The sequence below is a fragment of the Mycteria americana genome, chromosome 2 (genome assembly GCF_035582795.1).
Source record: "Mycteria americana isolate JAX WOST 10 ecotype Jacksonville Zoo and Gardens chromosome 2, USCA_MyAme_1.0, whole genome shotgun sequence".
NCBI classification, from domain to species: domain Eukaryota; kingdom Metazoa; phylum Chordata; class Aves; order Ciconiiformes; family Ciconiidae; genus Mycteria; species Mycteria americana.
Genome location: NC_134366.1, coordinates 98,378,861 through 98,393,098, shown reverse-complemented (window position 1 = coordinate 98,393,098; position 14,238 = coordinate 98,378,861). Strand labels below are relative to the sequence as shown.

The 14,238-nt window shown below is 39.6% G+C and overlaps 1 protein-coding gene across 6 annotated transcripts in view; it reads left to right on the top strand.

Moving 5' to 3' along the window:
* The window catches only part of GRB10 (growth factor receptor bound protein 10), a 153,472-nt gene extending 139,746 nt beyond the window's left edge, over positions 1–13,726 (top strand). For 2 of the 6 annotated variants that reach the window (XM_075494114.1, XM_075494113.1), the window contains exons 10-17: positions 481–591; positions 1,679–1,777; positions 3,983–4,060; positions 4,726–4,842; positions 5,742–5,808; positions 6,859–6,946; positions 9,663–9,756; positions 10,564–13,726. In XM_075494114.1, the coding sequence (XP_075350229.1) occupies positions 481–591; positions 1,679–1,777; positions 3,983–4,060; positions 4,726–4,842; positions 5,742–5,808; positions 6,859–6,946; positions 9,663–9,756; positions 10,564–10,710 (801 nt within the window). In that variant the 3' untranslated portion in view covers positions 10,711–13,726. The other 4 variants (XM_075494116.1, XM_075494115.1, XM_075494117.1 and 1 more) reach the window with 4 other exon arrangements.
* The last annotated feature ends 512 nt before the right edge of the window (positions 13,727–14,238 follow it).

Below are 14,238 nucleotides of genomic sequence, written 5' to 3'. Positions count from 1 at the left end.
AGTCAAGCCCTGGGCTCCCAATGCACGAAAATAGCTCTATAGCATTGTTACATAATAAAAGCAAACTAGCCGGACAACATAATTGTGGCTACTGAAGTCACGCTAACAAGGTTAGCAAGAGAAATCATGCTCTCCAAGCACATGGTTCATGAATTTGGTTCATGAATTTAGTTTAAAGGGTACCTTAAACGGTATTTTATATTACCTAACTTTCAGATTTCTCAGGAGCAATGTAATAGGCTATGCCATTTGTAATGTGATGTGAGTCAGTCTTTTGTCAGCTTCTTGTATAAAGCACCTTGTGCTAGTAGGCTGATATGTAAAAGGTGACAAGCCACGTCCACTTCAAGCTGCCTGAGAGATGAGCCCAGTGTTCGTACGCTGCCCTCTGTTGGAGGTTGGTCCTGAGAGACTGCAAAGCTTGCAGCAAGAGCTTCCAAATCTTGCACTGACCTGTGATAAAACACGTTATTTCCCCAGGAGCCAAGACATTTGCAATTGTTGGCTGACCTAGAAGACAGCAATATCTTCTCGTTGATAGCAGGCAAGAAGTTGTACAATGCTCCCGCAGAGTATGGATTTTGTATAAAGGTAATTTTTCTCCTTAAGTTCTTCCAAAGTTCAAGGCAGTGTTGGTAGCTCAGAGTCCCCCCAGCCCCCAGCTAAACGAGATTTGTATGTAAAACTCTGCAAGTCTTTCTGTCATGAGGACTTAATCTTTAAGGTCTTTCATTTGGCAGGCATGTCCTGTGAATCTTGCCATCGTTCTGTGTGACACTTTTAACACTTTATCTGGTGCTCCTTGGGCCTGGGAAATTTGTGTGCAAGATCAGCTCGGTGCTGAAGCATGGTGTGCCTCTAAGGTGGCCTTGGTTCACCGCACAGATGACATTTTTTTTGCAAGTACTCGAATTGAATAGGAAAGATTCCCTGCACCAAAGCGAGCACCAAAACTGTCTAGCAACAAAAGGATCAAGCTCCGATCGGGTGTAATTGTACCATTATTGTGGGCCAGAGGTTTGCATTTATTTAAAGAAGAGGGTTGTCTTGGAAAATGGAAATAAGAATAAGCAGTTGTCTTTGAGGATTTTAAAACCTGTTGTGCTGATGGATAGGTCTGGAAAGTATTTCAAAGCTCCGTGTAATTTTCTGAGAAGAAAATAAGGCTGGGATCTGGTTTCATTGACAGCAGTGAAGTAGTCTCCTTCCTAGCAGCGTTTCCAGTGCTAGACAACATGGGTTTGCCTCAGCGAGCAGAGACTGGCTGTGGGACAGATCCTGAACTGATGGAAGCAGACTTTCAGTAACCTTCAGTTACGGAAACTTGGGTTCTTCATCTCAAAAAGGGGGCTTCTAAAGCTTCTCACAATTCTAAAAAAACCCCCAAAACGCATGCCTTGGTTCTGGTTCTAGCCTGGCCTGAGTACCTTGTTCCTATAAACTGCCAGAACTGCAGGGTATTTCAAAGCAGGCACTGTTGTTTATCTTGCGGGACCCAGCTGAGAAAGCGATTTCTTTCAAAGCATGCTCAGCTTCTGCTGAGCTTTAATTCAGGGCGGTGTGAGCTTTTTCTGGCCAGTTCTTAGACTAATACTGTACCTGCCTTTACTCTGCAGTAAACTTACAGTGGTGTTGGTTTTCTACTGAATGTAGCTGACTTCCCTCTAACACTTTATAGCCCAACAGAGTGAGAAATGAAACTAAGGAACTGAGGTTGTTGTGTGCTGAAGATGAGCAAAGCAGGACGTGCTGGATGACTGCCTTTCGGCTCCTCAAGGTACCTAATTTCTTCTATGTGAATAGAGCTACGCCTATAGTTAAGTGGCATTGTTCATGAGAAAATACCTATGTGTTCTTAAATATCATCTGCCTCCAAAGCGATAGAGCTAAGAGCAAAATGCCAGGTAGACCTGTCCCTCCTAAGCTTTTAAGCACAGAACTGAGCTCAATTCCTTCCATGTACGAATCGAGTACAATTTTAGTTCTGGAGCCAAATTTATGATATGTGAATGAATGAAAAAAACCTGCTTAACAAGGTATTTGCAAGTTACCATAAAGCTAAAGAAAATGTTTTGATAAGGGTGAGTGGTTATCTTAACTAGAACAGAGTGCTGAGTAGAGCCTTTGCAAGTTTTTTGGTTTTTGCACGGTTCTATTAAAAAAAGTAACACAAATAAGCAACCCTGTCTCTGGGTGAAAGTTATTCATATCTGAGAGCAAACAATGAGATTTCTTGATAATACGGTAGGAGGCTTCACAGTGTTTTTGAAACAATATCAGCATGGAAGGAACTCAGGAGAAAGTTGACTATTTTGTGCGCTTTGAGGCAGAGAACATGACAAAAGTTTGCTACAATTACCTGTTCCTCTCCCTGTGGAAACCATCCATCATGCAAAACCTTGTAAGTGTAGGAAAGCAAATCAGACTCCTAGGCCTCCGGGTATGAAAACACGATGCCTGTTCTCCATCTACATTAAGTGGTCACCTGCCAAACCAGAGCACATTTCTTTGAATGCTCTCCAAATATTACCTCATTTGTTAATTGTAAGAGATTCTGTGTTGCAGTACAGAAATTCCTATTTTAAGTTGTTACAAAAGCAGGTGCGGTAGCCATAGTATGGGCCAGGATGCAAGAAGTAATCCCCATTACAAGATGCATATTTGATTTCTGTGTAGCTGATACCTCTGTTGGCTATCATAAGCCACTCTCCAGTTACTTAACTTGGCTTGACTCGTGTTTAATACATACTGACAATTATGGTAAGAGTTTTAGTCCCTAGGTAGTTCCAAGTGCTGCTTCTTAGCTGTCCTTTACTATCCCTGCTTACACAGAATTTTGATTTGTGGGGGAAGTGCTCAAACAGAGGATCAGGTAATTGTAGTGACTTGTGCCTTGAAGATACCAGTTGTTCTGCAGAAATTAGTTACACTGGTTGAGGCACTCATGTTGCTGAATGGCAAGGGGAAACCTTAGCAGTGTACAGAATTAGGTGTTCTTACCAAATATGTAGACGTGCATCTTGCCGTGATGGTTCAGAGGAATCTTTCTTTGCAGCGTGACCTGTGGCAGCAACGGTACTGTATGGTAGTAATTTCTGTATACTGGCATATAACATTCACCCTTCGGCAGTTAACACTAGGGGAAAAAAAAGGGTTTGTTTTTAAGGAACACTAAAAGATGATTAAAGGTGTATAGTCAGGGAAAATTAAGGCTGTGCCCCAGGGCTGTGGCTGTAACCTTCCTTTTTATTTACCTATTGATTTAGCTTTCCATAGTCACATATTACCCTCTTTACAAAATTATGTATACCATTTCACTTAGAACATTCAGTAAGCAATGTTGCTAGACTTCAGCAACATTGGGAAGGCACTGAGTAGGAGTTTTTCTACCCTCCTAGCTACTAGTGTTGCTAAAATTTATCATGTTCAACAAGGAGCATGACTGGAATTCAATCACCTGATTTGTATAAGGATGAGAAAAGTACCAGACTTGTTATTTCCTGCTGAAATTTATTAAAAGAGCTAGTGAATTAGAAAGGTTTGTATTTTATATCATTATGAAAGCCTAGTTCATCTTTATATTGTCTTGTACAGGACTTCTTATGCAGAATTTTTTTTAAGTTGACATTACTAGAGGGTAAAAAGAGGGGGAGTTAACATGTGTGTTCTGCCCTCAAGCAAAAGCTTGTATTCTGCAAGGAAAACGTGGTGATAGCTGAGAGTGGCAGAAATGACCTGTGTATTTCGCTCAGGCTTGTAAAAGTGCTGTCTTTTAACTAACACTTGTCATGCATAGTTACTGCTCGACTGGCACCTGCCAATCACTATTACTTAATGCAAGTTGCTGTGGGACAGCTTCTGATCATGAAAACAATAATCTGGCAGCACCTTGCTCCAGTGTAAGTGGTGTTACGAAACCACTGCGGATTTTTTTCCTGTAGTATGTCTTTGGATACTAACGTCCTTGCATTTCTTTTGGCAGTATGGAATGCTACTGTATCAGAATTACAGAATTCCCCAGCAGAGAAAAGCCATGCTTCCACACTTTTCCACCCCAGTAGTAAGTAATGAACTTTACCTCATTGATGTGCGGTGTTGGGAAAGATACATTTGCTTTTGCATTTTAAAAGTGGAAAATTTTACGCTAAGGAATGTAAATTCAGTATTGTGTAGCAAATCAACGTAAAGTTCACGTTTCATATGAGTACAGTTTACGTGGTTGGCTCTCCATTATCTTAGGCTTACACAATCCGCACGACTGAAAAAATCTTGGATACGTCAGGCACTTTGAGATGTACAGTAGAGAGACATCTGGCTGTCTCTGCAGAAGCCAGCTTAGGTCTGGCAAAACTAAGACGTAAATCTCTTCAAGCATGTTGGGCCAAGAGCTGACTGTTAGCTATCTAAAAGTGAAGATCCTATATTTGGATCCCAACTGGCCCTGAAAATGACTGGAGTATAGTAATAGGGCAAGTGGGCAACTTGAGCAATACAGATTTTATTCTCAGCCTTTGAATCCTCTCCCTCCCCTACGGCCTAAAAAGAAAAGCCATCTATTTTTGTGTCTGAGAATCTTTTGGAAGGGGAAAAAAATTGAGATGTATTTTCTGTGCTGCTGAAGGATAACTTTGGACAGTCTTCTGAAACCAAAACATTTTGAAATGAAACTCTCAAGCTGGTTTTTTCTTTCCCTGTTTTTTGAAACAAGTGAAAATTCCTTTTCAGAGAAGTGTATCTGAAAACTCACTAGTAGCAATGGATTTTTCGGGGCAAATAGGAAGAGTTATTGACAATCCTGCTGAAGCACAGAGTGCTGCCTTGGAAGAAGGACATGCTTGGAGGGTAGCTATCTTCTCTTCTTTTCTATTTTTGTAATTAGTAAGTGTCTGTTGAGAGCCAAAACACAGAGTGTGCTATGATGTTAGTGCAGTGCTGGTCACAGTATAGCTTAGCTCCGACCTGAAGCAATCACACTGCAAGCATGCAGATCTGAAAGTCAATATCCATCTTTAGCAAAACTGTCACATTCACAACAACCTTCTACCACTGCTTCTCTGTCCCCCTAGTGTCCAGAGGAAAGTTGAGGGGGAAAGCAGACCCACCAGAACTTTACTGCCAGTTTGCAAAACCAGTCTCTGAGGAGGAATATGTCAAATTAAATGCTTCCCCACATGGAAGAGGCTGGGGCTCTGACTAATGGCTTGCTCCCAGTAAGTTTAATTGCAGAATATACAAGAGGCAGGACCTCTTGCAATGAAAACTGATGTAACTTGTTTATAGTGTCTTGTGGACAGACAGCTGCAGTACAAGTTTTCCCACATGCTCGTCTCTTAGGGAATAGGAGTCATTACTGAAGCACTAGCTGGTGCTTTATGTACGGGAGGGAAATACTGCTTGATTTACTGAGTGAGTGCCTGATGTTTTGCCTGAGCAGAAACATATCAGACTTTTCTTTTTTCTGTCATCTTTTTCTTTATTTTTCTTTTTTTTCCTTTTTTTTTTTTTTTTTTTTTTTAGATACTGAGCTTTCATCATTAACATCTGGCTTGTGTTTTAAGCCAACTGAAATGAGCTGCTGCTTGTAGATTAGCCCCCTTCAAAGTTGCATTTCTTTTTCTCATCCTTGCATTAAACTTGCCCAGCCCCCAGTTTCCTGTAAATTAAATCTGTATTGCATGTGCACTAATTCTCTTCTGTTGAGGCTTTAGTGTGGATTTAACGGTAATTCATTTTCTCTGTAGAAACGTAGCACAAGAATGAACATCTTGGGTAGCCAAAGTCCACTCCATCCTTCCACGCTGAGTACAGGTAAATTCTGCTGTTTTGTGAGCGTAATATAAGAGGCCTCTGCGGGTAAATAAAAGTTGTATTTCATATAGAGACAGAGGTAGCGTGCAGTCATGTAGTATTAATGCCTTGATGTCAAATACTGTGTTTCTGTTTCTCAGTAGCTTCTGTGTCATGAACATGCTTACCTGTAGACACAGTAGAAGGAACTGGTTTTCCTTTGAAGGCACACTCAAGTTTCTCTTCAATTTTAATCTTTTGAAACTCAGATGTTATAAAAATTGAGACTCCATAAACGTTTCCATTTAAAACAATCCAGAAGTCAATTCTTCATTTTAGACCAGGAAAGTCAAAGTGATCTGTTGATCTTTAAAGAGTAAAAATGAGAATCTTCAAAACAGCATTCATTCCGTAACTGAGGAATGTAAAATATGGATGCCTCTAGTGTGAGTCCTGAACATCTCTTTGAGACTGTAAGTTTATTAAAATAATAGGAAATTGCGTATTGATATGCTGGACTTCTTAGAGGAAACACAGCTGTTCTCCGTTTCTGTTCTGTGTTTCTATTCTGTTGAACAGAATTTAAAAATACCATTTGAAAAACAACAAAACGATAAACGTAAAAATACTTGGGGGTAACTCCACCCTTGAAAATACAAGGCAAAGTGCTTTTCATTCTCTGAGAGTTAAAGGGACTTGGTTCTGACTTGTTAGCTCATACACAGTATTCTGAGAATTGTTTAGTCCCAACATTTTCAGGAAACTATGAAAAGGCAGTAGTGTAAGAGATGAACTCTCCCACCTCTCGCTAACCTCATCATACATCTGCAAATCAGCAAATACACAGAGATAATGCCTGTCTACTTGGTACATTAAGTAGATGCAACGGCTGGTGCATTTTTTTTCATATTGATTCAATTTTTATATTGATTGATGAATGATATTTTATATTCTGTAACAAAACTATACCCACTTTTAAAATGTTTAAATAATGAGTGTGTGGATAAAACTGTTGCACTTCTTACTGTTTTTAACCATCCTGTCTTTCCCTCTTTTCCCTCTCGCCTCCAGTTATTCACAGGACCCAACACTGGTTTCACGGCAGAATCTCTAGAGAAGAATCTCACAGGATTATTAAGCAACAAGGGCTTGTAGATGGGTAGGTATTCCTCTTGCTTAGCATTTATGATCTGATGGTAAGCGTTATAGACAAGAGCACAACTTCTGCCGTAAGGGTTTACAGGTTTGTGGGCACTTCTGAGTAACCTGATCCTTGAGTGGTCCCATTGTAACCTGCCTGGGTTTCAAAAAAACAGAGTACGTGTTTGTAGGAGTGCGTTCTAACTCTTAATTTGAAAAATAAAATATTAAGGATACACTTCCATTTTTTTATTTTTTTCAATAGAGTCCATCAGGTTTTAGAGAATGTTAGAATTTGAAAAGAATTGATTCCTGTAATCTGCATTGAGGACATATTTTTCAGGCAAAGCTGTACCTAGCCATTTGCCCACAAATTTATAATCAGCCATTTGTGCTCTTTTGCCGGAATCAGAGCAGTTAATGATAATTTCTTACTATTTATTTCTGTCCTAGAGCAAAGAAATTAAAGGACCTGTTCCAGCGCTCTGTAAAATGTCTGTAGCTGAGATTTAAGTATCTTCTGAGCATCTCTGTTTCCCTTATTTATACGTAGTTATGGTTATTGTAGGGAAGTTGCTTAAACTGCCTTCAGCAGTTCTTTATTTGTAGGATGGGAAGAGCATCAGTTCACTAAGCTCGCTGCTGTCAGGGTTAAGGTAGAAACTTCCATGTTGGCTCCTCAGGAGACAGTCAAGCTCAAACCTTTCTTTGGCATTTTCTGATTCAGGAGCATCACTAATCTTTGGGAAGAATGAGATACATTAGAGAAATAGAAATTGCTAGTGCATGTACATATTCATCAAGCAGTGGGGCTTTTATTGTTTTGGTTTTTTTGCTGGGCTAAGGCATATTGGGAGTCATATTGAGAAGAGGTTTTAGCTTAGCAGGTCAGAGAAGAGAGGCCGAGAAAGCAAAGGAGTGCTGCTGACTTGTTGGGTTTCTGGTTCTCTCACACTACAGATCTTCTTTACAATCTTGGGCTCATTTTGACTTGTTGCCTTAGGAATCTAGTGGCCCCATCCTTCTTGGGGTTTTCATAAATGTGTTAGTGCCTTTGAGGCGGTGTTAAATTTGTGCCTAGCCAGCTTACTCACTGTGGAAGGTGAAGATTGGTTAGTTTGGCTGTAGTGAGGTCAGTCAGTAGTGGCAACAGAACCATGTTGCCTGTGTGCTCTGAGATCTAAGGATCATGGTTTTCGGGACGGAATAGTCTTGCCTGTGTTTTCCTGCTCTGTGCGTCCTTGAACAAAAGAAGGTAGAAAGTTAACAGTCTTCTGATGGCTCATGTAAGATGTTCAGCGATGCATTTATGCAGCTGATAGTGCTACCATTAGACTGTTTCTGGAAGCTATTGTTGAGGATGCATCTGTATTTATAGTCATTTTTTGTGTGGACAGCCTGTTGCTTGCCAGAGGCTGAGTAAACACTTGCAGGATCAGTTGTGCTGAGCTTTCCTTTGTGCCACCAGTTTATGATACCACGCATAATCTGGAATGGCTAGATGAAAGGTAGTTTAGAGATACCTGCGTGAACTGCAGTGACCACAGGGCAGGTAAGATCTTTCTCCCTGAGATGGCTCCTAATGTGTGAAGTCTTTGGACCCTTTACCACACATCTGGTCTTGCTAGGACTAACAAGGAATGTTCAAATACCATGCATGGTTTCCAAGGGTGGCAAGACATGCCTGTCTCTGAGCACTGGACTGACCCGGGTTATGATGGTGCATTTTTGTGGTATTGACATTTCTCAATTGGTTCTGAGGAGCTGGAGTAAGTTGTTTCAGGTTCATAAGACTACAAGGAGTTCTTGCAACTCAGCCTTGGAAAAGTGTGTTCCTTGCTTAGTGGTTAGCAATTAAGAGGGCTTGAGGCCTGCCCCAGTACTATGCTTGGCCATCTCAGAAATGCACTAGTGATTAGCGCTGTGAGCCTTATGCCAAAGGTATATTCTTGTTTCCTGTGGCATGGAGAGGTTCTCCTTCCTTAGTTCATAAATGTCAAGGGGAGGAAACATTTTTTACTAGCTTTTTTTCTCCTCTTCTAAGGATGTGTTTCCCCATTTGAGTTAGGACTTCAATTTTGTGAGTCAACTGAAAAGGGACAGTTACATAGCGTATGATGTTGCTAGCTGTACTCCTACAGTACATTCTTCTCCAGTGATGCTGAGGGAAAAATACTGTGCCTGTTTTAGAGGAAAAATCAGCGTGTGTTTTCCCCATCTTGGTAATGTGGATGCTGCTTAAGTGATAAGTCATTTTAAGAAAGTATTGAGCTGTTTCTGTGCAATTGCAGCCATTTAACTTAAACGTAATTTTGCCAGCACTGGATTTCTGTAAACTGATGCAAGATACTGGAGAGTGGGAACCAATTCTCATGTATTACTCTCCTGTCTAGAGAAATCCAGATTTGCTTTGGCATTAAATTAGAACATTTTCTTCATGAGAGTACATACCAGTAATGGAAAGCTCAGTTAGAGAGACCCTTAAAAAAAGCTGCATCCATACACTCATAGAGGAAGAACTACTGTCATGTATCTTTCACTTCTTGCTTCTTCATCTATTATTGTTGCATAGCCGTGGTATAAAAAGTGAACACAAATTGCCAGTTATGGAATCGCCTGTTAATGCAACTCTCAAGGAGAGTTAGGCAATAGCACAAAATGACTTAGTAGTTCTGATTATTTATGAAGAAACAGATTGTGGTATTCAGTGTGTACTTAAAAATGTTCTCTCCTAGACTGTTTCTTCTCCGGGACAGCCAAAGCAATCCAAAGGCATTTGTACTTACGCTGTGCCATCATCAAAAAATAAAGCATTTTCAAATCTTGCCGGTAAGTAGTGATCTGATTGGTCTGATTTTGATACTGATCACAAAAAAAGAAATTTTAAATCATAAAGCTTTGCCAACATCTGAAGAGTCCTCTTATTAATTACTGATGTAATTAACAGGGATGTTTCCATTAGCAAGTATATCAGCAAGTATTCTTTACAGTTGTCAAATGTCTGATTAAAATTCTTTGTTATCATTGCCTGGAAGACTGGTGTAAGTCACTTAGGTATACAAGTAATGCAGAGTACTTGTTCTCTGTGACTGACAGCAACAAAAGCAGCAGTTGTCTCCCTATCGCTTAGGCAAACATAGAATAACTTAGGGGAACATGTAACAGTTTTATTCTGGAGGTTATCCAATAACGTTGAGCTTAAACTAACATTACACTGAGATGTCGAGAACCTATTTGATTTCTATCTTGATCAGAAAGAGCGTCAGGAGTTTTAAGATCATGTAGACCTCTTTATTGGTCCAAGCCCTCTTCTCTTGCTTCGCCTGTCAATTTTACAAACAGCTAACAAATATTTTGGGGGTATTTTTGTGTTACAAAATGAAGACCAGTGCTGTCTCTACAGTTTTCAGCACTCTGCCCACGAGCCTTCACTTTCATAAACAAAACATTCCAAGCTGGGTTAACGTACGTTCTTTTCTAGTGCTGCGCACGGTTTCATGAAGATCTCTGGGCAGTAGGTTGTTTGGGAAGTGCCCATCATTTATCTGATGTCCCACACTTGTACTCTTTATGTTTTGCCACGCTTGCATCTCTGCATGTGCCGTCTAACTTGAAAAGGATGTTTTGTTTCCCCAGTGTGAAGATGATGGGCAGATATTTTTCAGCCTGGATGATGGGAACACCAAATTCAGTGATCTAATCCAGCTTGTTGAATTCTATCAACTAAACAAAGGAGTCTTGCCCTGCAAACTCAAACACCACTGCATCCGAGTGGCCTTATGACCTCAAATCTGACTCTCACTGAAGACTGGATTTGCTAGAAGAGTAATTGTAAGAGAACGTTGACACTGGGGAATTGGCAGATTTGTGAGTTGGTAAAAATAAATAAAAATATTATGCACCTTGGGACTCTGAAAGGGATGGATTCGACAGGTGCCAACAGACCAAGATTGCTGGTTTGTCTAACACCTAAGAGTGATTGCTGCTGAGTGTCCCAGCATCCCAAAAATGGGGGGAGGGTATGTAAAACCGTGAGTAAATTTGAAACAAAACTGGAAACTGTCTTGGCTGGGCCACTTAACAGGAACAAGCGTGAAGAGAAATCTTTGAAAAGAACTCTTGCCCTGGAATAATCTTGACAATTAAGACTAGTGTGTTTACTTTTTGTATTGATCACTTTTTTTGCACTCCTACTTTGTTTCGGATATTGTATGCAGCCTATATTAGGAGCTGATGTGGCTTTTAAAATTCATGCAGGAGTTGGGTATTAATCTGCACCCTAAAATGTATGGAATGCTTCAGCCTAAAAGGAGCTAGAAGAAAATCAAGAAGTGTGCGTGCGTGCGCGCGCGCACGCACGTGTCTCAAAACTTCTCTGGAGACCTGAGGTTCGATGATCTGCAGATGTCTTTGAAGAAGCAATGAGGATACAATTCTAAAAGAACATACCACCATATACGTACTCTTAAAACTGTTGACTTGTAGCATTATGGCTGTAGTATGTTGATGGCATATTAGTGGCATCCAGTCATGCAAAGACTCTATTAGACTCTATGCACAAATTTTTATTATTGGGAGTGGTGGTTTGTTTTTTACAGCCTTTTGACTGTTTTCCTGAGGAAACTTACTGTTACTTAATAGAATAGGACCGAATGACCACACTTGTATTTGAAACCACCATTTTTTGTGAGAAGAATCTTCTGCGGGTAGTCTTAGTATGACAAAATAAAAAAAATAATAAAAAACAAACAAGCAAACAAACAAAAAACAAACCAGTGTTTTTAGCTTTATAGCTCCTTGAATTTTCAGACTGTTTCAAAGAGCTCTTTTCATACAGTAAAGCTACAGTGACACACAGCTCTCCTGGGGAATAGGGTGTAAAAAGAACTGTGCCCCTTCTGCTTTCTGTAGGGCCATGGAAGTTTACATGGTGAGAGAGAACACACTGGCAATGGGAGCGCATTTGGTTGCAAACTAGCTGCTGGCGATATCGTCCGTCGAGGTAACTGGTGATCTCGGTGTCATACACGCTAAAGCACGCCAGTGCCTGTGGCAGACAAGCACGTATCCTGCTCCGGTGCTGGTTTGTCATCAGAACTACTTTACTGTTAATGTATAAATCAATTCTTTAATGTTTACACAATAGCTCTTTCTGATGGTAAATCAGTATCAAAGTTAGACGAGTCCCACCTTGATCCTCCAACTGCAAGTATCATTCTTTCAGCAGCGCGGTTGGTGCAGGAGCTGTTACTGAATGAATTTCCCAGTACTTCATGCAGTTTGCCACAGTGAGAAGTATTCCACCCTGGGAACTTGCAGAGCATAGTGCAGAACGGAGCATTCTTAAGACGGTAAATGATTTACGCAGGCTAGTTCATCCTTACTAGTACTTGCCACTGGGTTTGAAATCCTAGCCATCTGAAAGGGTAAAGAAGGAAAACCAATCCTACACCTTTAGGTCTTCATGTAGTGTTGAGAATAGCTTAAGACAAACCATAACCTGCCTGAGTCATCCATATCAGCTTATAACTATGTCAATGGTATAGAAACACTGTATTTTAGTTTACAGAACACATGTAGTATTTTTTTTTCCATTTAATGTCTAGCTATTAAAAATGAAGAAACTTGATTTTGTTTTTCGTAGAAGCCTTTTTTGTTTCTTTTTTTTTTAATTGTACATAGTGAAATGAGTGTTCCTGCTTTCTAGACAATGTATTTTAAAACCTTGAAATTAAGCTAACTTAAGTCTGACTTCACTTTGCATGCTTCTATTTGGCCCCTATTAGGAGACAAAAGATACTTGTATTGACGACATTACCAGTTTAATAAGACCATTTATGCCGTAGTTTTAAGTTTTTCTGTTTACATAGTTTAGTGACAACCATGCATTTTTCCCAGTAGGCAGATAGTATTTGCAGTGTTTCATATTTATAAAGAAAACCTTGCATCTTATTTAAATTGAGAATAAAAGTTTGCCTATGAATCATGATTTTTGTATGTAGATGGTTGACTTAGTATTTTGTACTTTTCCCAGCTAAAGTGAGCTGTTTTGAGAAAGTGACCGCCTTCAAAGTGGCAACAATCTCACTTGAGCAGATCACTGCTTTGTCTTCTTTCTGCTGGAAAGCAGTCAATACCACCTTAGTTTTCCAGCAGATTCAGCTGGCTGCCAGCTCAGCATACCAAGGACTGAAGGACATTTGACTCTTATTTTTGTATTTAAATGACATGAATGTAAAGGGGATGCTCAGGGTTGTTTTGGAGCCTGTTGAATTTTTATCTTTTTGCCTGTGATTTTATTTTCTAAATAAATACTTCATGTAGCAATCTTGAATATGTTGAGAAGGAAAATGCCAAACCATTTTGGTAATGAGGTTACTAGTTAAGTTATGTTACGATAGGTGTTAAAGTACAAAAAAACTTTTTATTTGTTAATTAATCTTGAAGAAACACGTGCCTCAGTTTAGATGTTTTGTCTTATCTTTTCTGCACTAAATACCTGACAGTTTGACCAATCAATGCACCTTTCCAGTGGCAAGACTTGCTTATCGTAAATTATATTGTCACAATGCAAGATTTAGTGACTGTAAAATGGAATAAAGTTTAAAGTTTCAGGGAATGCAAAAGGTATTAACTTAAGAGACAAAACCTTTATTCAATATGCTTTGCTTCGTACTGTAAATAGCTTTTTGGCTTGTGAACCTAATTGTAATCTTTCAGGTATTTTTGTACAAATAAGGGACTGATATTCTGTTTCTTGTAATTAGAAATAAACGTTAATACAATGCTATTCATTTTATATTGGAATGAATGTCTTCTTTTGGATACATCCGTACACCATGTATCTCTTGCCTTAATTCTGGGTTATTTGGGGTGGGTTTTATTAAACAGCATTTAAGAAGAGTTCAGTGAAAAACAGAATCCCCAAGAGACCTTTACTCTGGCTGTTCTGTCTTATGATTCCTGTTAGGACAGACTGTCCTTTATTTAAAAAACAACTTGTGCACCACTTTTGTTTGAGGAAAATTATTGGGGATGTTCTGCTATGATGTTTACAATATTCATTTGGGAAGGTTGCTAGAATCAAATCAGGAAATATACCTGAGCATCAAAGCTGTAACTCACTGAAAATGTACACTCTGCATAAGGCACTTTATTGGCCTGATAGCTGTTGGATCAGAAAACTTTTCAACGGTGCAATTATTTACCCGTCATCCTTGTATTTGAGTGGTCCGTCAGCATTTGGGTGGAAAAGCACATCTGCACAAAATACGGTTTTGCTTAAAAAAGCCACTTTTTTTGTGTGTGTGT